Here is a 23,114-nt window from a genome sequence, read left to right as displayed (position 1 = left end):
CCATATACCCCCTACTTTTGGGAACTGTAAATAATAAACTCTTCTTTTAAAAGCAGTTGTCTCTGATTAAAACAAATTCCAGGTACAAATCAAGATAAGTATAGTATTGTTTCTTAACTAAGAGTAAAGAAAGAACTAAAGAAAAAAGAAGGCAATACTCCATCCACTGTGCGCAGGAAGAAAAGATCAGATATACTTTTTTTAATGTGTTAATTACAAGTTTATTTATCTTCCAACACTTATTTATTGAGAGCTTATTATGCACCTGGCACTGTGATAGGCACTGAATATACTAATGAACAAAACCGGTTTGGTCCCTGTCCTTGTGAGTCACAGTGTAGACAGAAAAAATAGGCAAGAAAACAAATGAACAAATATACAATTACAAACTGTAGTACCTGCTCCAAAGGAAATAAATATGGTGTAGTGACAGAGAATAATGGTGGAGAGGAGTCTATAAATTGATCAGGAAAAATATATCCAAAGAAACGACATTCATGCAGAGAATTAAAGGGAAAGAAGGAACTACATTTACAAAGTATGGGAAAGAATATTCCAGGGTTGTATGGAAGGCCCTGAGGTAAGCAAAGCTTGATATGTTAGAAAAACTAAAAAGAAACCATACACAATGACACGGAAAGATATATTGTTAAGCCAAAAAAGGTGCGGAAGAATATGTTTGGTCCAATGCCATCTTTAATAAAAGATATATGCACTTATATATATGTCATGTGAAAAATCAAGAAGAATATGCAAGAGCCTTTTAATAATGATTATTTGGGGACATGGAAAGAGTGGATTTTCACTTTCCACTTCATATATATTTCTGCATTATTAAAAATTTTGCACAATTTTATATTCGGGATTTACTAAAGCTAAATATTAAAATCAAATTCAGTATCTTTGTACGCTTCTGCTACAAAGCTTTTCCCCAACTTTTCATCCGTTTACTAGCTTTGCTTGTTCCCTACAATGTATTTTGTTCTACCTCCTGTCATCTCTGGAATTTTATGTATTTAAAGAGACTTATCTATCATAAATAGAAAACTAAATTAAGGTTTAATATAAAACTGATATGTCACTGTTTATTTTAATACATTAAGAGCATATAGGCAAAAATTTATTCTTGGATACTGACACTAAATATTTTAAAATATAACAGATGCAAGTTAAAAAATGTATAATGCTAACTTTCAAAAGTAAAGACTACCTTATAATTTTAAAAAATCATAACCTTTGGAAATAGAATTGGAGGATTATTTTCCTTTACTTTGAGCATAATAATATGGGACAAAAATAACCAAAAAAAGTGAGCAATAATAATAACTGTGCTGAGTGAGCATTTATTATGCTCTACTGTTTGTATACATTATTTCGTTTTTTTACTTCTACAATAACTGTGGTAAATATTCCTATTTTTCAGGTTAGGAAACTAGGGATAGGAGACGATAAGTAATTTCATTCATTCAATGCATATTTATTGAGCACTTAATGTCTTAAGAATTGGAAATACAGTAGTGAACAAAACATGGAGCTTACAACCTGGAGGTTGATGGAAGTAGTGAATAAATAAACAAATATGCACATAACATAACATCTGGTGCATTTCAGTGTTGTGAAGAAAACTGAAGTGGGCTAGGGACAGAAAGTCAGAAGACCATATTAGGGTAGATGGGGGGAGTACTCTCTGAGCAGAGTTCTAAAAGAGCTGAGGAAGTTAGATCTGCGCGAAAGGCATCCCAGCTGGGGAATAGCAAGTGCAGAGGAGAATAAGCAAGGCCAGTGCAGCTAGAGTAGAGTGAACAAGAGAAAACTCTGGGCTCTCTGCTAAGTGTGATGGGAAGCCTCTGGAAGATTTGAGAATCAAATCAGTGGCATGATCTGATTTACGTTTTAAAAGCTTACTTAGGCTTCTGGGTGGAGAACAGACTGTAGAGGAACGAGAATAGAAACATAGTGACCTATTGCAGTGGTCCGGTGGCTGGGCCTTGGCTGATAACGGGGGAGTTAGTGAGAAGTGTCCAATTTGGTTTGTATTTTGACAATTTCATGCATGTTCATGGTAGTGTGGCCAGAGATGAGGTTATATTTTAAAGGTGGAGTAGATAGGATTGCAAGAGATCACACTGCTTTGAGTGGAAGAGCCAGAATTCATATCTGTTTGTCTGATTCTAAAGCCCTGTATATAACAGCTCTTCTAGGCCGCCATGATGCTAAGCAAACACTAAGCATAAAAGCAGAATAGAAGTGCAACTATATAATATCTTCAAGTGTTAATTGAACACCTACTCTCTTGAAGTAAGTCTTTGGGGCACAAGGCAAAAAGCTCTGGACAGGATCTGTAGGCGATCAAAGTTCAAATTTTTCTTTTGCCATGGATTCTTCCTTAGTGTGGATCACATAACATCTAATGTCCCTTACAGCTTTAGTGCTCCATGTTTCTACTATTTAGCACCTAAGGAGATACATTAGAGAAATTTATACAGAGAAGCCCACAGATATGCAAGAGAAGATTAGACTTACAAGCATATGATTAACATACTGATTATTGCTAGAGGAGATGAGAGGTGGCAGGACTATAGTCTGTCTTTTCAGTTTCAGTACTATTTGGTTTAGGAAAAGTATTTGGTTTTAGTGTATTACTTTAAAGGAGAAAACGCAAGTCTGTACATTGTGTCATTTCAAGCAGCATTGAACACCTATTGCATATTTAGGCATACTCAATGACATGTATTGAACACATCTAGGTGAGGGAAGACTTTGCTAAAAAGTTAAAAAAAGAAAAAGAGGAGTTTTTAGATTTATACATTACTGTTTTAAGACTTTACAACAATCTTATAAGATGTTGTCTCCCCTTTCTTCACATTATAAAACTAAAACTTGAAGCCGTTCAACCACTTGCCTAAGGTAGCTCACTTGGTAATGTAGCTAGCCCAGTATTCAAGTCTAGGTTTGCTGGACTTTTTGTCTCACCACATAGGACCTTATGAATGTGATCACAGGCTAGTTCAACCATAGGTCAGAGTGTGTGCTGTATTAACTACCTTGAAAGGGTCCAGCGCAAGGTGATCTGTGCCATAGAATAGAGGTCAGCAAACTTTTTCTGTAAAGGGCCATATAGTAAGTGGACCATTATGGTGTCTGTTGTAGCTACTCAGCTCTGCCCTTGTGGCACAAAGACAGCTGTAGACAGTACATCAATGAATGAGCGAATATGTGTTTAATAAGACTTTCTTTAGGGACATTGAAATTTAAATTTCATATAATTTTCACTTGTCACAAAGTTTTATTTGTCTTTTGATTCCCCCCCACCCCCCACACACACAACCATTAGAAAATGTAAAAATCATTCTTAGCTTGAGAGCTGGACAAAAACAAGTAGCAAGCTATATATGGCTTGAGGGCTTGTGTTAATCCGTTTGGGCTTGTGATACTGTGATTTATAATAAATATATAATAGGTCTTTGACCTCATTCTTGGCACAGAGCTCCTAAAACCCTTGTAATTTTCTAAGTGAAGATGGCCCTAAAGCTGTGTTTTGTTATGTTAATGAGGTGACTTTTGGACCCCACTTAGAATGTGAGTTGTTTGCCAGGAAAGCCAATTATGTAATTATAGTCCGATTCCCTTCACTCTCTGTCTCCAGGGAGGGGAGAGGGACTGGAAGTTAAATCAATTATCAATGGCCAATGATTTAATCAAACATAACTATGCAATGAAGTCTCCATCAAAACCTAAAAGGACAGGGTTCTGGAGAGCTTCCAGGTTGGTGAACACATGAAGGTGCTACGGGAGTGGCATGCTTGGAGAAGGTTTGGATGCTCAGTGCTCCTTCCTACATATTTGGCTCTATACACCTGTTCCATCTGGCTGTTCCTGAGTTGTATCCTTTTATAATAAACCAGTGATCTAGTAAACAAAATGTTTCTCTGAGTTCTGTGAGCCACTCTAGCAAATTAATTGACCTTGAGGAGGGGGTTGTGGGAACCTCTGATTTATAGTCACTAGATCAGAAGCACAGGTAACAATAACAACCTAGCCTTGGTACTGGAGTCAGAAGTCCAAGGAGAGTGTCATTGAAATCTCCAATCTGTTGGCTGTTGATCAGAAGCACTAGTAACAGCCTGGGCTTTTGACTGGCATCTGAAGTGCAGATGAAGGGACAGTCTTGTAGGATTGAACCCTTCACATGTGGAATCTAATGTCTGGGTAGAGAGTGTCCAAGAATTGTTTATTGATATGGGAACCACCCCTCCCCTCCATATTGGAAATTGGGCTTCAGAACACCCAAAAGAGGGCTACTATAACAAATTACCATAGACTTGTGGCTTAAACAACAAACAATTATTTCTCACAGTTCTAGAGGCTGGGAAGTCCAAGATCAAGGTGCTGTCAGATGTGGTGTCTGGTGAGAGAGTTCTTTCTGGTTTGCAGAGGGGCATCTTGTTTCTGTAGCATCACATGGTAGAGAGAGAGAGAGAGATCATCTCTCTCATGTCTCTTCTTATAAGGGCACTCATCTCTTTTATGAAGGCTCTACTTTGATGACCTAATTGCCTTTCAGAGGTTCCAAATACCATCACATTAAGGATTAGGGCTTCACCATATTAGAGAGAGGACAAAAATATTCAGTCCATAGCAATTTATGAGGGGAACCTTGGCATCTTTGAAGAGCTCTGATATCACTCCTTTCTGTAGGTCAGACCTTATAGTGGGAACTGCAGTCACTGAACTGGGAAACCTAAATGCAATAGTAGTAATTGGATCCTAGGGTGGCAGGGGCCAAGAGGCAGGACAATGGTACACTACCAAAAAATTTATAGTGTTACTCTTTCTCCTTTCATCAAAGGGACCTACAACCTTTTACCAGACTAACTGTGCATTGGGAAAATGGAAATAATCAGATATCTTGGGGACTACGGGACACTGGCTCTGAACTGGCACTAATTCCATGAGACCCAAAGGTCACTGTGGTTCACCACTCAGCGTAGGAATTTATGGTCAGGTTAGGGTTAGGGTTAGAGTTTTGAAATGTTTCTAGAAAATAATACTGGTCTGACTTTAACACATTCTGACTTGTAAAGCCAATCTGCATGAAGTGATGATATAGATATAGGCCTTAGATAGTCAAAGGAAAGATAGATGAAAAGGAAGTATTTTGGCTCTTTTATTCCAAATACCCCTTTGACTTATGCATTTGCCATCTTTAGGTCTAAGATTGCTTTCTTCATTATTGTTTTTCTCAACAAAAATTTCAGTAATACCAATGGACAGTTGATTACTGAGTGTTGAATGACAATGACATCACGTGAGCATGTCAGAAAAAAAAGAAAAGTAGCAATATCTTATTTTTGAGCATCTACAAGGAGTTTTCAAAGGAGACTTTCTCAGTGAGTTCTCTCAGGAGTCGTAGGAAGGGAATTGCTCTCAGAGAGGAAAATATGGTAAATAAACAATGTTATGAGATGGGAACAGAAGGTGAAAGGACAATTTAGCTTACATCAGAAGTGTTCTTTTCCCCTCTCTAGCGAGACTGTGGAACACAAGATTTTTAAGATTAAGTATACCTTACTTTTCATTAGACCACATTACACTTTATGGTAGATTTATATCAGTACTTTCTCAGTTCTTGAAATTAGTGCGACTCCACCAGCTTAAATGCAGTGGGTGGCTCCATAGTGTAGTGGTTAGCACATCTGCTTTAACGCAGAAGGTCCTGGGTTCATGCCCCAGGTGGAGTCACGGACATACCGAGGGTGCCCTGGGCCCCTGCCACAATTGCACGAGCTCGTGGGAGGAGACACCTGGCTTTCAGAGATCCAGTTCTTAAGGGGAGACTGCAACATCTGCAGGTCAGAGGTGGAAGTAGGGGGGTCGGGGGAGAATTAAAGAGCGGGAAAAAGAAAAAAAGAAATGCACAAAGAAGACATTGTTTGTGATCACTATGCTTTTTTTTTTTTTTTTTCTGTGAAAGACAGTAAAGGTTTATTATTCCTTGAACTTAAGGTTTCCAAAGCATGCAATGGATGTTTCAGAACACATTAGATTGTGTGGATATCTATAAAACCCATTCCACTCTCCAGATTAAGACTTCTTAGAAGAAAGGGACTTCTTATACTCACCTTTATGTTTGTCTCATCCTGACTCACAGTAGTTGTCATACCTATAACCATATTAGCAAACTAGTAGCCATTCCAAGTTTGCAAACCACATTAGCAAACAAGGTTGCCCTCTACAAACCAGAAAAAAGGCTCTCACCAGACACCACATCTGACAGTACCTTGATCTTGGACTTCCCAATCTCTAGAACTGGGAGAAATAACCGTTTGTTTTTTAAGCCACCCAGTCTATGGTATTCTAGTTTGCAATCCCTACTAAGTACTCAGTAAATTCAAGCCAAAGACATAAATGATATTCACAGGATAATCAGGATGATTCCTTAACCACCCGCCTGACCAGCATCCAGAACACTTTGAGCGGAAGAGAGGGGACTGCTGGTTCAGATTCCAAAAACTAATGCGTCCCAGGTAATAACCTTGCAGCCACCACGGCATTTCCTTTCCCTCTGAGACCTAAGCATCCAATAATCCTTTTGGTATTTTCTTTTATCTCACTCTGCAGTTTGTATAGGCTTTGATATATTTTATATGTTCTTACAATTTTTAATTTAATAGTCTAAGCAGGACTTTTCATATTTTGGTTACAGACCCGTCCCCAAGAGGAAGAAGACCCTAGGCAAGAGAAAGCGAGGGGCTAGAGGTGAGCCACTGGTACCTAAATTGGAGAAACCTGGTCACTGTCCAGAGACAAGCAGAGCCTGAGTTTCAAGGGTGGAATTGGGAGCCGACGACCCCACGTGACCTCGGGGGCCCGAGCCCACCCCGCCTCTCCGCCCGCCGCCGGGGGGCGCATGCGCAGCCTGTGTTAGTGATGGAGGAGAGAAGATGGCGGAAGCGGAGTGAGTGACTTGCTGGTGACTGATGTCGTAACCGGGGGGCGAGTGGGGCAGCGACACGTCCCCAAGGGGAAAGCTCAGGGCTCTTTCGCGGACAGTGCGGGGAAAGGGAAACTCGAGAGCTTCCTTATCATGGAGGAGCTTGCTTGGCCCGTGTCGGGAGGCGGAGGCGAAGTGTAAAGCGTCCAGTTAACCTCGAAGCGGGAGCGCCCCTTCTACCGTCTGGTCCAGGATCAGCGGGGCCCTGCGCGCAGGATCACCCCTGAGACCTCGGCCGCTAGGGTTTTCTGGGGGATGAGCCCCTGTGGGCTTCTCAGGCGCTGTCATCCCTGCAAGCGGGCCCCGCGGGCAGCCTTGTCACGGTTGTCCGCGCCGGGGCCCTGCGGAGGCTGGGTAGGCTGGGCGAGCACTACCAGGCCTCCTCTGCGCTCCCTTCTTTCCCGCCCCGGCGCCACCCTACTCCGTGGGAGAGCCCGAGATGTGGAGCAGCTCGCCACCCTCCCCCGGCAGGCATGGAGGAGGTGTCCCAACGCCGGCCTTAAAGCAGAGAGGTCTCCTGCGGGTCTGGCCAGGCTGAAAACACCCTGGAAAGAAAGATCTTCTTTCCTTTAGGTCTCTGGCTGCAGAGTGGATGACTCCCTAGAGGGCCACATTCTTGTGTGGCGGTGTGATGGTATGCATAGTTAGCGACGCAAACTTAGTGTTTCCTGGGTAGGCCTCTTGTGCACCAGGACTGCCGGATGTATTTTGCAGGCATTTCTGTGCGTAGACGGTGGAGTTACAAAAATTGTTCTTTTGTGCCAGGTGTCCAAATTCATTTCAGTGGTTTGGCCAGTTCCACTCACCGATGTTTAGACTTTGCCTGAAATTGGATTCTCTGTGACCATTTTTGGTTAATTACTGAACTGCTTACCATTGGGTTTGGATTTCAGGATATGGTTGAGCAGAATAGCACTCTAAAAGGACTAGAATTTCAGCTGGGGTTTTTTTGCGTATCCCTGGTACGCAGTTCATAAGTGTTATGACGGCCAGTAATTTGGAAAAAGTTTACATTATCTACCACTAAATCTGTATAATGTTGAACAGTTTGATTTGAGGCTGTAATTTGATTATTGGAAGGCAGTTTTAAAAACTATTTAAAAAACAGAAGCACCAAGATGTATGAGTCACTTCTTAATAAAAAAAAGTAAGCGAAGTTAGCTTCCCCCTTTTTTCTTTCATTTTTCCACTTATTAAATAGAGATTTTTTTTAAACGTTTGATTCCCTGAAGAGCATGTAAATATTTACATAAATGACATAAAGAACAAAGAAAACTTGTACATAAAAGTACACCATATGGGAGTAATGTATACGAACATAATTAGTGCCCAATTCCTTTGTCTTTTCCTGAAGTAGAAAGTGTTCTTGTTACATTCTTGTCAGTGCTGCTAATGTGAGGTGGGTCAGATTTTGTTTCTCAGAAGAAAAGACAGATAAAACCAGTATATTCTCGTGTGCTTTTCCCCATTGTGGTGCATTTCTAACCCTACAAAAACTACTCATTTCAGTTTCTAACAATATTGTGGCCCTCAGAATTGACTTAAAATGTTGTTTGACTTTATTGAGATACAGATCCTGTATACTTAGTGGAATTTTGTACAATAGTGAAGTGAATTTGTTATAGTGGATGGAAAACAGTCAATAAGTCTTGTACAAAAATGTACTTTACTGTCCATACTTGAGGAAAGTGACATAATTCTGCCGCTTTCAAAATTTCAGGCGGTCCTTTGTGAAAAAGAGATTTTTTGTAAGGAAGTGGGGAAATTGTTGTTAGCTGCTTTTTTACCCAATCAGAGTAATCTGCTTATAAGAGTTATAAGAGTAATCTGCTTATAAGAGTTATAAGTTAGATGTAGTAATGACAGTGTTGTTAATTAATTATAGGAAAAGCCAGTGTGTTTTTTATTAATTTTTTTCTAAGAACTTATTTTTAAAGCAAAGTGTATACAGTAGCCAAAAATGAAGTTTATTAACGCAGGTCCTTAGACATCTTATTTAACGTATAGATAAGAATGACTTTAATTTGTAATTACTATGGTCAAAAGAATATAAATATTTTAAAGTATTCTGATGTCGCTTGGTTTTTTATTTTCCTAGTTAGTTTAGTATTCTCTCATCACCTGTTTTGGTTTCAAAACACTCATCTTTCAATAATGAAAAGATAAGCTTTAGGCCAATCTTTATCTGAGTCACATATCCTGAATCATTTTAATTCAAATTTAGTTGGTATTAAGTATTAAATGTGTATATTTGTGAAGTACTTTTTCTAAGTGCTTGTAGTGATTGTGGTATTTGTATTTTGAGGGCCACTTTAGAAATTTAGACTATTGTTGATTATTTCTTTGAAATAATTAAATATTCTATGAGCCTGTAGGATAATGCTTTTGCCAATACAAACCCTTTGTGTTATTTACCAGATTTAAGGACCACAGTACAGCTATGGATAGTGAACCAAACCCTGGAACATCTGTTTCGACAACAACCAGTAGCACCACCACTACCACTATTACCACTTCCTCTTCTCGAATGCAGCAACCACAGATCTCTGTCTACAGTGGCTCAGACCGACATGCTGTACAGGTATTTCAGTTATAACGATGGATAGGCTAAGACTTAGGATGTCATTACTTTTTGCTTAAGCCAGATGAATCTGTTGTTTCTTATCCTCCAATAAGTTACACGATGTCCTCTAAATGAGTACAGTTAGAATTGTTAATGCTTGAAACAAGCAAAAAGTTAATAATCATTCTATTGAGAGAGTTTACAGTTGTCAGCATGTAGCTTATACAGTGATATGTTAAAATTATACTTGGAAGGTCTCTAGCTGCTGCTACAATGTGGAGACAATCTAGAGTTCTAACATGCAGAATGGCTCTAGGTTGTTATGGGTTATTTTATATTTAAACCCAAAATATAGACTTAGGGAGATCTATTCAGGTCTGTAGATGCTTTAAGAGGTTCATTTTAAACCCACGTGGTCTGAGAAAGATTCATTCTAAAGCTCTTAGGAGCAGAGTGGGAAGGGAATATTTAACTAGGAAAAGTCTTAGGCTCTTCACTTAGTTGAGAAAATGAAGTTTACTTGGTTTATTTATAATAATGGCAGTTGAGGCAATGTGTTACTGCATAAAAAGGGCATGGACATTGCAGTCTGATATGTTCTTTGTTTGAATTCTACATTTATCTGTTTATGAAGTTTCAGGCTTAGATTTTAGTAGCTTATGTTGCCTTGAGAGGCATAATCTTCTTGAGCCTCAGGAAACTGTAAGATGAGGGTGAGACCATCTACTTGATTAGTTATTATGAGGATTAAAGGAAACATCTAGAACTGTGCGGGCACATTAAATATACCCAGGAAATAATAATAGCTAATATTTATTGAGCAATTGCTATGTGCCAAGCATTTGGTAAATGATTTACATGGATTATCTCTTTTAATTCTCACTATACCTCTATGAAGTAGATACTATTATTATGTTCGTTTTACGTATGGGAAAACCGATGTTTTAAATAGGCTAAATAATTTTCCTAAACTCATATAATAAGTTCTCTCACTTTAGATTTGTGCCTTTAACTACTCTGTGATTTATTTTTTCCATTATACCTGCTTACTTTATAGAATTCCCATAGTTGCATTCTACCCTGAAAATAACTGATACAGTCCTCTTCCCATTCATTTTTTGTAGAGTAGCTATCCAAGTATAATGGCTATTTAACTGTTCTATGTTTTAGGATTTTAAACTTATACCATTGGTAGAATCAGAATTGTTAGAGATCCAGTCAGTTCAGAAATTCAAACCGGAATGCAGAATTTCTTAATGTTCTTTACCTTTCTCTGAGGCAAGGGATATAGGGAATAGGATCTAAATCTTCGAGCATACAGATAGGTGATTGGGTATTTTTAATATGCCATTTTGTTCTCTCGTTTTTATCTAAGCTGGATGTGCTAAAAAATAAAGTGTTACTCAGATATAATGTACAGCATAGGGAATATAGCCAATAATATCATAATAACTTTGTATGGTGATAGAAGATTACTAGACTTGTTACAGTGATCACTTTGCAAGGTATATAGATGTCAAATCACAATAACACCTGAAATGAATATAATATTGTATATAAGCTATATTTTAATAAAGTTTTTAAAAAAATGTTACTGGAGAAGTATAGATACAGATATATCTCACTGGTTTGAATGAGATCACAGAATTGTTTCCCTTAAAATGAAGTCAAATCAATCTTTATCGAACTATTATTGAACCTAAGTAGTTCTTTAATACCTTCCAGCTTTCTTTTTCAGTCCCGTGAATTCTGTATAACCTCCTTGTTTGTTCTTTTAGAGGAACAAAATAAGAACAGTGTGCTATATTTTTAACTTGTGTTTAAAAAGTCTCTCTCCCATGAGTATAGCATTGAACAGTAATGAAAGACTATACTGACAATAGAAAAAATTACTATGATAAAAACATCTGTCAAAGAGATTATTCATTTGTTATTTCAGTTTGATTTTAGAATTTTGTTATGGAATTAGAAGAACACAGATAGATTTACCTGACCAATAGAGACATATTGTTATAATTCTAAATTACTTAATGCTGGGCTATAGTCCCCTGAAGCTAGGGGTCAGAAGCTTATATTGATTTTGTGACAGGAATCAGTAGCCAGGTATAGCATTTTGTGGTTAAGAGATTAGATGTGAACACATGAAAGCAAGCAACACAAGGAAATATGCTCTCTTGGAATTTGGATAAAGAAATTCATGGCTTTGTGGTTCAAAGTGTCCTGTCTCAGACTCTCATGCTGTAGGATATGGCTCTATCACTCCTGTAATTCTTTGAAAACTCTAGTTTAATGCCGCTATTAGGGTTCTTTGCCATTTCAGTCACTGTGGGCATGATATGACTTTGGGATGTGGTTGCAGAGGACTGGCATAGTCATGACTTACCAGTACCAGTTGGGACAGATAAAGGATTTTCTGTTATTAGAATATTTGACTTTTCTACATTTATCTATTTATGAAGTTTCAGGCTTAGCTTTTATATTATAATAAATATTCATAGTGATTTACTTTTATAGGAATTTTTAATAAGAATAGTTTTAGTCCGTTGACATGATTAAAACAAGGAATTGCTGACATTTAAAAAAATTTGAAAACATTTGAAAAATTACATTTGAAAAACTAATTTTATGAAATAGAAATCACTGTATTTTTATGTGATAATAATTCCCATTCTAAGTTTTTCAGACATTTAGAGAAAAATACAAAAGAGAAGATAAAATTCACCTCATCTAACTACCCATCGGTAGTCTTTTAATGTTTTCCTGAATATTCTTTCAAATTTTTTAACATAAAAATGGTATCTTACTCTATACACTCTATTTAATCTGCTTTTTTCACCTATATATTTGGGAAATTTTTTTGTTAATACAGATATATCTGTGTGATTCAATATAGTAGCTCTTAGCTGCATATAGCTATTTATATTTATATTAAAATTAAGTAAAATTAAAAACTCAATTTCTTAGTTGCAGTAGCCACATTATAATTGTTCAAGAGACACATGTGGTTAATGGCTACTATATTGGACAGCACTGATCCACATTACTATTAATAGCTGCAGGATTATACATATTTCTCTCTACACCCAAGCCCTGAATTCTATCAAATTTTGTCCAAAATAGTTATATCAGTTACATTCTTACTAACATTTGTGAGAATGTCTTGTTTCCCAGTTAGTAGTAGTATTTTAAAACTTTATCCATCTGAAAATTGGAAAATAGTATCCTGTTTTAATTTGTAAGTTTTGACTACCACTGTGATTGAAGATCTTTTCAAATGCTTGTTTGGCCCTTTTTTCTTTTGTGAATTGCCTATACTGGATAGTTTTAATTTGTACAGATTAATGAATCCTGGTGATATGTAATTAGGAGAGAACTGTGTTAAAAGCTTGATGATGTAGAATATTAAAGTAGTGAAATTTTAAACTACTTTTTTAATACTTTTATGGTTTGACATTTGTTCAATTGACCTATCACAGGTAATTCAACAGGCATTGCATCGCCCCCCCAGCTCAGCTGCTCAGTACCTTCAGCAAATGTATGCAGCTCAACAACAGCACTTGATGCTGCACACTGCAGCTCTTCAGCAGCAGCACTTAAGCAGCTCCCAGCTTCAGAGCCTTGCTGCTGTTCAGGTGAGACCGAAAGAAGAATTATGAGGCCAAAGTTGATGTTATCTATGGATAATTACTAACAATAAATATATTGGGTATTTTTTCAGAGTTCTCAAATATTTTGTGATTATTTTTTAAGGAAATATAATAGGCTGCCAAATGGAAGTTAATTTAAAAAAATAATGGATCTTTTTGGTTCCACTAACTTTTGTACCACTGATTTTTATCTGCATCACAGAAATGCTGTGCTTTTGTCATGATTTTGTGTGTAAAAATCTAGGTACAACAGTGAATACTTAGGGTTACATGAATTATATTTACATTTTAACAAAAAAGGGTTTTTTTTTTTTTAGTATTCAGGTAATTTACACTTACTAAAAAAATTAGTATAAAATTGTTTATAAGAAGTAAAGTATCCTTTTTCACCATCCACTGCCATTTTTCACTTTTCAGAAGTGGCCACTATCACAGTTTAATATGTTCCCCTCCAGAAATTTTTATATAAAAATATGCATATGCACCTTTCTAAAATCTAATCATACTATACCTGCTGATAACAGGACGATTTTATGATTAAATGCTTGTGTCTTAAAAAATATTTTCATTAATATTCTACTGTTTATTTAAATAAAATTACGTGTGAGATTTCATCTTCAATGTTATTAGAAGATCTCAGTTGAGTGACTTGAAAAAGGTTTATTTCTGCTGTAAACACCTTCCCAGCTGTTGCTCTTTCTTGGTAGTGTAATTTTAAATAATATATTCATGATATGAGTTAGGAAACTGAAACCCACTGGTACTTGATGTAGCTTCAGTTTCTTTTTCATAACGTCGGAGTGGTGATTCCATTTCAAAAAAGACAGACACCTGTAGAGTAAAACTGATGAAGAGTGTAGCTGTTAAAATAAGACCAGCTTTTGGGTCTTCTGTTTTCGACATTCAGCTTTTTTTTTTTTTCTTAATCTTTTTGGCCACATCTTGATCCACGTTGATTATAGAATGAATTGGTTCATATGTAGACGTTTTGAGTTCTTGTGGTTTTGTGGTATTGTGGTACCAGAAAGTTTTAAACTTAAGGTTTTTATAGACTTATTATTAAAGCTCTTATTATTTTAGGCAAGTTTGTCCAGTGGAAGACCATCTACATCCCCGACGGGAAGTGTCACACAACAGTCAAGTATGTCCCAGACATCTGTAAGTGCCCTAATTTTTTCCCTAGATTTAAAAATTTTAATTATCGCTTTCCACAAGTAAACTGTTAATATTTGCAAAGCTGTTACATTTGTTGAAGTGCTCTTTGAGTAACAAGTACCTAGAAATAGGAATGATAAGGTTCAAGAATTTAGAACTAATATTTAACTGTGAAAATCTGGGTCTTAAAAATATTTTTGTGTTATTTCTTATACAGGCTTTCCCGCTGATTATATTCAGATCTTTTGTGATTCTAAGTGATTGTAAGTGATTGCAGTTTTGAGTGTAATGAAGACCTGAAATATACAATACAGGATTATTAGGCTATGCATTTACTGTGATGTACTAAGGAATGTCATATCCTTTATAGACATCTAAATGTTTCTAGCTTTTTCTGTGAAATTCACGTTTTAGAAATTACACTTTTCAGCTTACACTTACTTGAGTTATCTGGATCAAATTTACAGGTATCTACTCAAGAGTATTATTTATTTTGAGAAAGGGAGTAAAAGAAAGCTAATTTGCTATATTGCACATGTACTGGGAATTTGCGCAGAGTTTCCTTGTTAAAAGAAATTTAACAGTAAAAATTCACAAAAGACCTGCATTGGTAATTTTCGAAAGAAAGACTTTTTGGTTTTTAAACACATGAAAATATATTTATCATATTATTAATAAATGTATATAAAACGACAATGACATACTGTTTTCACTCGTCAAATTAGAAAACAAAAACATTGAGACAGTACCCATTGTTGGCAAGGTTGTGAGAAAGTAGGTAGACTCATACACTATTAATGGGAATGTAATTGGTACAGTGTTTCTGGAGGGTTATTTGGTAATGTGTATGCAAATTTAACCTGCGCATGCCCTTTCACGTAGCACTCTCATTTTAAGTGATGTCATTTACTGACAATTATGTAAAAATGACATAATTATGCAAATATGCATGGTTTATAATAGTGAAAAATTATAAACATAAATGTTCATTAATTGAGGATTAATTAAATGGTAGTTAACTCATTCAATAGAATATTAAAGCTACTAAAAATGCTTTATGTGTGTTTATAGAGAGACTTAGATTTTTATTAGGCATTAAGTTGAAAAAAGAAGTAAGAATGTCTAGTATGATCTCGTTTAACTTATTTAGGTTATTCAGTTTTTCTTTTAGTTCCAAACTTTCCATTTAGTTTTTCTTCCTATCTTCTCTTTCTTTGCTGAGAGTACATTTTTTTTTCATTTCTTTCAAACAGGCTCATAACTGCTCATTCAAAGCATTTTTATGATGATTGCTTTTCATTCAGTTTGAGGTCTTTTTGCTTCTTGGTATGATGAATGATTTTTGATTGAAACCTGGATGTTTTCATTATTATGTAATGGGACTATAGATCTTATTTAAACTTTCTTTTTTGGCTGACTTCTGAAAGGGAGCATGTGCCACCTCGTGACTATCATATAGGAGTAGAAGTCCAGGTTTCCCTCTTGGTCTCCATTGACACCAAGGGGGGCACTCTCTGTAATTGCTGAGTAGAGGTGAGAGTTCTGGCTCCTCACTAGGCCTCCACATATGCCTTCCTGGGGAAGAGGGATAGGACTGCCCTGTAACTGTTCGCCACATGGTCTCCACTGATACTGCAGTGTTGGGGTTTGTTGTTGGTGGTGGTCTATTACTGCTTGGCTGGGGTGAAAGCCCTGGCTCTCAACTTGGCCTTCTCTGACACTTACCCTTTGGAGGGAGTGGGGGTTGGGCACCTCATGACAGCCCGGTGAGGGTGGCAGTTTAGGTTTTTGCTGGCGTGGGTGTTGGTGGGGCCACAGTGTTTTCTGTGGTGTTTGGCTGAAGTAGAGAAATTTTTGTCTAAAAGATTTCTATGTTGCTAGGCTGTCCCTTTCCTGGTCTTTTATTCTGGAAAGAGCAGTCTTCCATTGGGCCTTTTATTTACGTGCATCCATCACTGTTTCTGGATTATCGACTTCTTTAACTCCAAGTTTGGGTTATATGAGATGAAAAGAAAACCCAAGGGGTTTACAACCAATGTTGTTCACTGTGTCCTGAGGTCTCTAGCCAATCTGCATACCTCCACCTTTTGGGATTGTTTTAATGTTTATTTTATATGTAACATGCAAGGTTTTTAGTTGTACTTAGGGGGAGGAATAGGGAAAAGTATGTCTACTCCATCTTCCTAGAAAATCTGTAATACACAACAAACTGTTAATCAGTGGTTATCTCTGAGGAAGATTGGAACTTCGTTTTGTTAATTTTTAAATTGCCTAAATAAAAAATATACTATTGCTATCTGAGACAGACAATACAAATGTATAGAGTAAAAGTGACTTCCCCCTTCAATAGTCTCCTTTACCTTGACATAGTTTTTTTGTGTGAAGCTTTCCTGTCTTTATTACTGTGCATTTCTATATACTAATGTAAATAGATAGGCCTATGGTTAATTTTATTTGTTTTAATATAAGGAAGTGCCATCATTCTGTATATACTTCAGAGTCTTTGGGCATTTTCAGCCAGAAAGGATTATGTGGCTGGAAATTGCAGTCATAAATCTCTAAATGACTCAAGGGCTGTTTGTGTCTCATTCCCTTTCTCTTTCTTTGTTGTTTTTCAGCTCTGAAAAATCTGCATTAATCCCAGATGTTTTGATTTTAATTCACTATACTATTCTGTCAAAAAGGGAAAAACCTTATTTTTAATGGTTTCTAGTTACGGTGCTAGACCAAATGAGCTTTTGAAGCCCAGTTTTATGACTTCATTCATACATAATATTCAGTCCACAAATATTTATTGATCATTTATTATGTGCCAGATACCCTTTTGGTGCTGGAAATATAGCAACATAACAGACAAAATCTCTGTCCTTATAGAGCTAGAGAGAGACAGATAGTCAGCTAGTATATAAAATGTCAAACTGTGGTAAGTACTATAGAGAAAAATAAAGCAAGGAAGGGGAATGGGATGAAGGAATTTGCTATTTTTAATGAGGGTGGTCAGGGAAAGTACTGCTAATAAAGATGGCATTTGAAAGAAGGCGAAGGAGGCAAACATGCTCAAGGAACAGGAAAGAGGGTTGTGTGGCTGGAGTGGAATGAGTGGGAGTACGATTTAGAGGTGACGTTAGAGGCATAATTGTAATTCAATTACGAGATCATAAAAGCTTTGGGTTTTACTTGGCATGAGTTCAGAAGCTATTGGAGAGTTATTTCAGTAGGGAAGTGATGTGATCTCACACAGATTTTAACTTAACTATATTGCTGAGAATAGGTTCTAAGGGGCAAAGATAAAAGCAGGGAGACCAGATAAGTGGTTATTGTAATCTAAGAGAGAAAGATGCATGGCTTGGACCATGACGGTGACGAGTGAGATGAGGAGTGGTTAGCCACATTCTGAATATTTTTTTCTCCAGTATTTTATTATAGAAATTTTGATGTTTTGAAAGTAGAGCTACCAGGAAATGGTGATGGATGAATGAAAGATGTGCAGAAAGGTGAAGAATTGAGGATAACTCTGTTATTTTAACTTGAGCATCTGGAAGGATCTGCCAAAGCAGGTGTTGTAAAAGAAAATCAGGAGTTTGGTTTTAGACATTTTAAGTTTGGTATGTTAGATACCCACCTGTATATGTTGAGTAGACATTGGACATATGAGTTTGGAGTTTATGTGGGAGGTTTGGTGATTAGTGATGTCTTGTGCATCATTGAAAATTCAAGTCATGAATACATGATGACTTCACTATCAGTTGTGGAGTATCATGAGAGAAAGTTTGGTAGAATGGGGACAAAGGACCTGGATTCTAGTCTTAATTCTATGACTGACTGGTGACGTGACTTAGGGCAATTCATTTAATCTCCTTACACCTTAGCTTTCTTTTATGGAAAATTAAGGTGTCTAATTAGATGGGTTTTAGTCCTTTCATCCAGATGTCCCTGGGTCTAGATCAAGGAGAAAATGCAAGAGATAGTGCTATGCGTTGAATTGCATCTCTCCCAAATCCATATGTTGAAATTCTAAACTTCATGTGACTATATTGGAAATAGAGTCTTTAAGGAGGTGATTTAAGATTAAGTGAGGTCGTAGGGATGGAGCCCTGATCCAGTAGACCTGGTGTCCTCATAAAAGAGGAAGAGACACCAGAGATCTCTCTTTGCTATGGGAGGACACAGTGAGACGGTGGCCATCTACAAGCCAGCAAGAGCTCTTATGGCCGGCACCTTGATCTTGGACTTCCCAGCCTCTAGAACTGTGAGAAATAAATTTCTGTTATTTAAGCCATACAGTCTATGGTACTTTATTATGGCAGCCCAAGCAGACTAAGATAGATGGGGCTCTGGGCATTACCTTAAGCTGTAGTCAGAACAGTTCTGTGATCTGTTTGAATCTGGGAGTTCTGGATAAGATTGAGTTTGAGGAAAGGTTTTTCTAAAAACAAAGTTTGAAAACCAGTAGTTTAGATGTTAATCTAATATTATTTCAGAGTTTCTTAAGTACTTTATATATATATTATAAAAAACAGTGCCTGTCATGTAGCAGGTGTGGAACATATTTGTTGAAAGATGAAGTTATTGGACATATAATCAATTAGAATGTGTAATGCATAAAATTTTAATTCTTGATTACTACAAGTTGATCATCTGCAATGCAGAGAATCATTTTAGAATATATTCTGATTGCCTGCAGTTGTGTCATAGAAGAAATTGTGTATATACTTTGACCTCAGTGATGAGATTCTTTTGTTGCCAGTTATGGACAGGCAGCCAATTAGCAGGTACTGTATATCTGTTCTCCAACATTGTGCTAGTTTCCCTGGGGGTACAGATGAGTCAAAATCCCTTCCCTCAGGGACAGTAATATACATTTAAAGAATTATGCCTAGACAAATCAAATAGTAAGCAACATAACAGTATATAATTAAGTGATAAATGCTGTGGGAGTTAACAGAAAAAAGATCTTTGGGGATTGGAGTAGTCGGGGAACTCATCTTGTATGGGATTTAACCTGAACTTTAAGAAATACGTAGGATTTACAGAGGAGAGGATTCATGATGCGCTCATGATCCTGAAACAGCAGTGCTTACTTTCAGGAATTCGTTTCTGAGTAGGATTCTGTGTTTTCTCTCATGCTCATGGGGATAATCTGTGCCAGTACCTCCTTGTTTGAATGCCCACTTGGTCCCAGGCATGGTGTTCAGTGCTGAGGATTCCAGGTGAAAGAAAGTTTTAGGGTACAGTGTATTACAGGATACAGAAATGTAAATAGTCAAAGGACACTGCGATAAGAGTTTTCTTTTAATAGAATATCTTCTAATAACTACTTAAAAAGGGTACATGGAAGATAAACTTAGAATCCTTATAGGCCTGAAAATCCCCTCCCCATACCTTTTTAAATAATTATTTTTATATAAATTCTACATTGAAAATAATTTTTCTTAGGAAATTTGAGAGCAGGGACCATTGTTTTAAAAATTTTAGTATTGCTGAAGACAAGGATGATGTTAAGTCTCATGATCATTCCTCTGGGGGCAGTTGGTTCTTTTTCTCTTCAGCCTAGACAGATCATTTTAGATTTGCCTGTTGAGCTTTTTTGGAGTTTCATGAGGATGCATCTAGATGTTATTGTGCAGGACACTTGTTGGACTCTCTTAGTTTGAAAACTAGATGTTTAGTGTTCATGTATATGAAACTAAAAAAGTTTTTAAAAATATTTCTTTCTGTTTTCTCTGTTTTTTCTTTCTGGAGCTCCTTAACTGGATGTTGGTCTTTCTTGATTGATCCTTTTATTTCTTTTAGCTTTCTACTCATTTTCTGTCTTTATCTTTTTACTCTGTTTTGGGATATTTCCTTGCCTTTTTAAAAAACTCTTTTATATTTAGAAAAAGTTAGTTCAGCCATTGTATTTCCAATTTCTAAGAGCATTTTCTTATTTTTTCATAGTATCATGTTTTTCTGTATTGATGAAATATTTTGGAATCTCTGTTACAATACTTACCAGATTTTAAACCACCTTTTTTTCTGTTTCCTGAATAATTTATTTTCCTTAGGAACTATCTTGGTCTTTTTCTTTCATGCTGCTGGTTTTTCTCTTATAAGAGAAAGCAATTTTCTCTAAAAATGCTTGGTTTTCTGCTTATATTTAAGAATGATTATATATATGTATTTATTTTTATTTATTTATTTATTTTTTATTATTTATGCCTACAGCGCCTGGTCTTCCTAGGTGGTCTCCTATCCAAGTACTAACCAGGCCCGACCTTGCTTAGCTTCTGAGATCAGACACCAGACTTGTTCAGGGTGGCATGGCCATAGACCATTTAAGAATGATTATATATATTTATCAAGGTGCGTTTCTTCCATTGCTCTGAAGATCGGTCTGCTCCCAGTAGACCTCTTTCCTTAGTGGAAAGGCTGATTAGAATTTCTGTATTTGCATGGGGAATAGCAGCGTTGGTGACAGTGGGAAGAATATATTTTTGACGGGTTTAATATTGAAGGTATGCAGGTAGGAAGCTGGCCATTAGTCTGCTGAGCAGCTGTTTCAGAATAAGGAGAATATTACTTCAAGGTACGAGTGTCCCTGTGGTTCTTTTACTTAGAGGAGGCCTTTCTTTCTAGGTCTCAATGCCTATTCTAGGTGGGAGAGGGGTGGGGTTATGACTGGCAAATCTGTATCATGGGTAGACCTGTAGATAAGCCTTCAGTTTCCAGCCTCACTTCTTAACTTTACTTCCATGTCTCTAAATTGTGGGTCTAAATTCACTCCGGTATATTTTTTTCATGTATTCTGGACTATAGCTTCCAGCTCTCTGTTTCTTCCATCAGTATGATCTCATCTTTGAGTCTAGAAATACGATGAAATAACTTGATACAGATGGCACCTTCCTCTGTTTTTTTTTTTTTTGCTTTATTTGTGTTTTTTGTTTGATGATGTCCTTTCATCCCCAAGTTTTTAAAAGAATATTTAAACCTACAGAAAAATGGAAAAACTAAGCAGTGACCTTTGCATACCCTTCATGTAGCTATCTATACCAATTGTTAAGTTTGCCATATTTGCTGTATCTCCTTCTCTGTTTTCATATACACTATTTTCCTGATCATTTGAAAATGAGTTGATGACATCATGACCCTTCAGTCCAAAGTACTTTAGCATGTATTGTCCAAGACGGAGATTGTCCTATATAACCATAGTACCATATCACACCTAAAAAAGTTAATATTAAGAAATAATATCTATTATATATGCGATATTTAGATTCCTTCAGGAGTCTCCAAAATACCTTTTATTCTCTTTTCTCCCATCTAGGATTTAATTAAGGATCACACATTGCCTGTGGATAATATGTGGATAATATGTGGATAATATAAAAAAGTCTGCCTGTCTTCCTCCCTCCCTTCCTACCCCTCTCTCTCTTTTTGCTTTCATGACTTTTGAAGACCTCAGGTCACTTAATGGAATATCCCAGAGTCCAGATTTGTCTTTTTTGTTATTGTATTAGCTCTTATTTCAGTGAGTTTTAGTAGTAGAGAAAGCAAATAGGTGTGCTCAGACCATTACCCTTTGTATTTATTGTTTTATAAACATGATTTATAATGGCTATATAATATTTTATCTCTTGCTGGCAGTTTTAATTTTTTCTTTTTCATTTTGTCATTATAAGTCAACCTGCATTGAATATTCTGTTATGTATTTTTGGATACATATCTAGTTATTTTCTTTTTAAAAATTTACTAAGAGTAACACTTATTGGGTGAATGAAATTATTTTTAGATCAAGAACCTTAAAAATGTTCAGGTTTCTCTAAAAATGTCTAAATCAGCTCAACCACATATAAGTGAATCCATTACGAATTTATTTAAGAGAAAATTACTTGCTTTATAACATCATTCTCAGTGTTCTATTGCTAATGTCCTCATCCTCTGTTATCTATTTTAAGAGGTACTTTAAGTTTTAAAACTTTTCAAGAATTTTAAAAAATATAATTTCAAGTGATTGAGCTTAAAACCCTATTGTAAAACTTATTACTAGTCTAAAATGAAACTGTGACCTGAATATTTATATTGTCATGAGCATCTTTACTGCATTCTGGTAAAATATTCCAGTAGTAGAGAAAAAGTAAAAAAGTGTTAAGTCCCCTTCAGCCTCCTTTCCCTGTCAGTCCTTCTGTCTCCCCAATTAGCTGGATATCTCTCCAGATCTTTACCTATGCATCATGGACATATATAGCATAAAGAAATGTGCATGTATATTTAACACATTTTTTTTAAACACACAGTAAACACAGGTAGGTATTCTGCATTTTGTTTTTTACACTTAACAATGTGTCTTGAGATTTTTTTAGGTTAGTACACAGAGCTCAATCTCACTTAAGCTGCTCTGTGTTGCACAGTATGGATGTGCTTTATCCTATATAACCATTGTATCTCAATTACTGGATATTTTAAGTTACTTCCAATATTTTAATGTTTCAACATTGCAGCTTTCTAGGGTATCGAAATCTGAAAGCAATTGGGGAATTGTGAGATTTTTTGTTTATTTGTTTTGCTGTTGTTTTTATAGCTTGTATTGCAGAAAATAGAATTAAAGGTTTTCTCTAATAGTGTAGGCATTTTATTTCATTTCATTATTAAAAATGTACATTCCTTAAAAAAGACATCCTTCATGGGTAGATATTATTACTTGAAATTTCTATATAGTGTTTTACACTTCTAGATGTTTTGAATTACTCACAAATTCCCACTTAATAATGAGGCAAGA

At 36.3% G+C, this 23,114-nt stretch overlaps 1 protein-coding gene across 12 annotated transcripts in view; it reads left to right on the top strand.

The window, feature by feature from the left end:
• The first annotated feature begins 6,901 nt into the window (after window positions 1-6,901).
• The window catches only part of PHC3 (polyhomeotic homolog 3), an 80,814-nt gene continuing 64,601 nt past the window's right edge, over window positions 6,902-23,114 (top strand). For 11 of the 12 annotated variants that reach the window (XR_897099.2, XR_897102.2, XR_002777679.1 and 8 more), the window contains exons 1-4: window positions 6,902-6,958; window positions 9,413-9,575; window positions 13,034-13,189; window positions 14,285-14,362. Coding sequence is in view for 4 of the 12 variants with exons in the window: in XM_011380225.2 (XP_011378527.1) it covers window positions 6,945-6,958; window positions 9,413-9,575; window positions 13,034-13,189; window positions 14,285-14,362 (411 nt within the window). In the remaining 8 variants the exon portion in view is untranslated. Of the gene's footprint in view, window positions 6,959-6,992; window positions 7,629-9,412; window positions 9,576-13,033; window positions 13,190-14,284; window positions 14,363-23,114 lie in introns of those variants that run through there. The other variant, XR_897101.2, reaches the window with a different exon arrangement.

This window comes from Pteropus vampyrus, unplaced genomic scaffold (genome assembly GCF_000151845.1).
Source record: "Pteropus vampyrus isolate Shadow unplaced genomic scaffold, Pvam_2.0 Scaffold12, whole genome shotgun sequence".
In the NCBI taxonomy this organism is placed as follows: Eukaryota; Metazoa; Chordata; class Mammalia; order Chiroptera; family Pteropodidae; genus Pteropus; species Pteropus vampyrus.
Note: the sequence above shows the minus strand (reverse complement) of the source record. Positions and strands in the feature narration are given on the sequence as shown.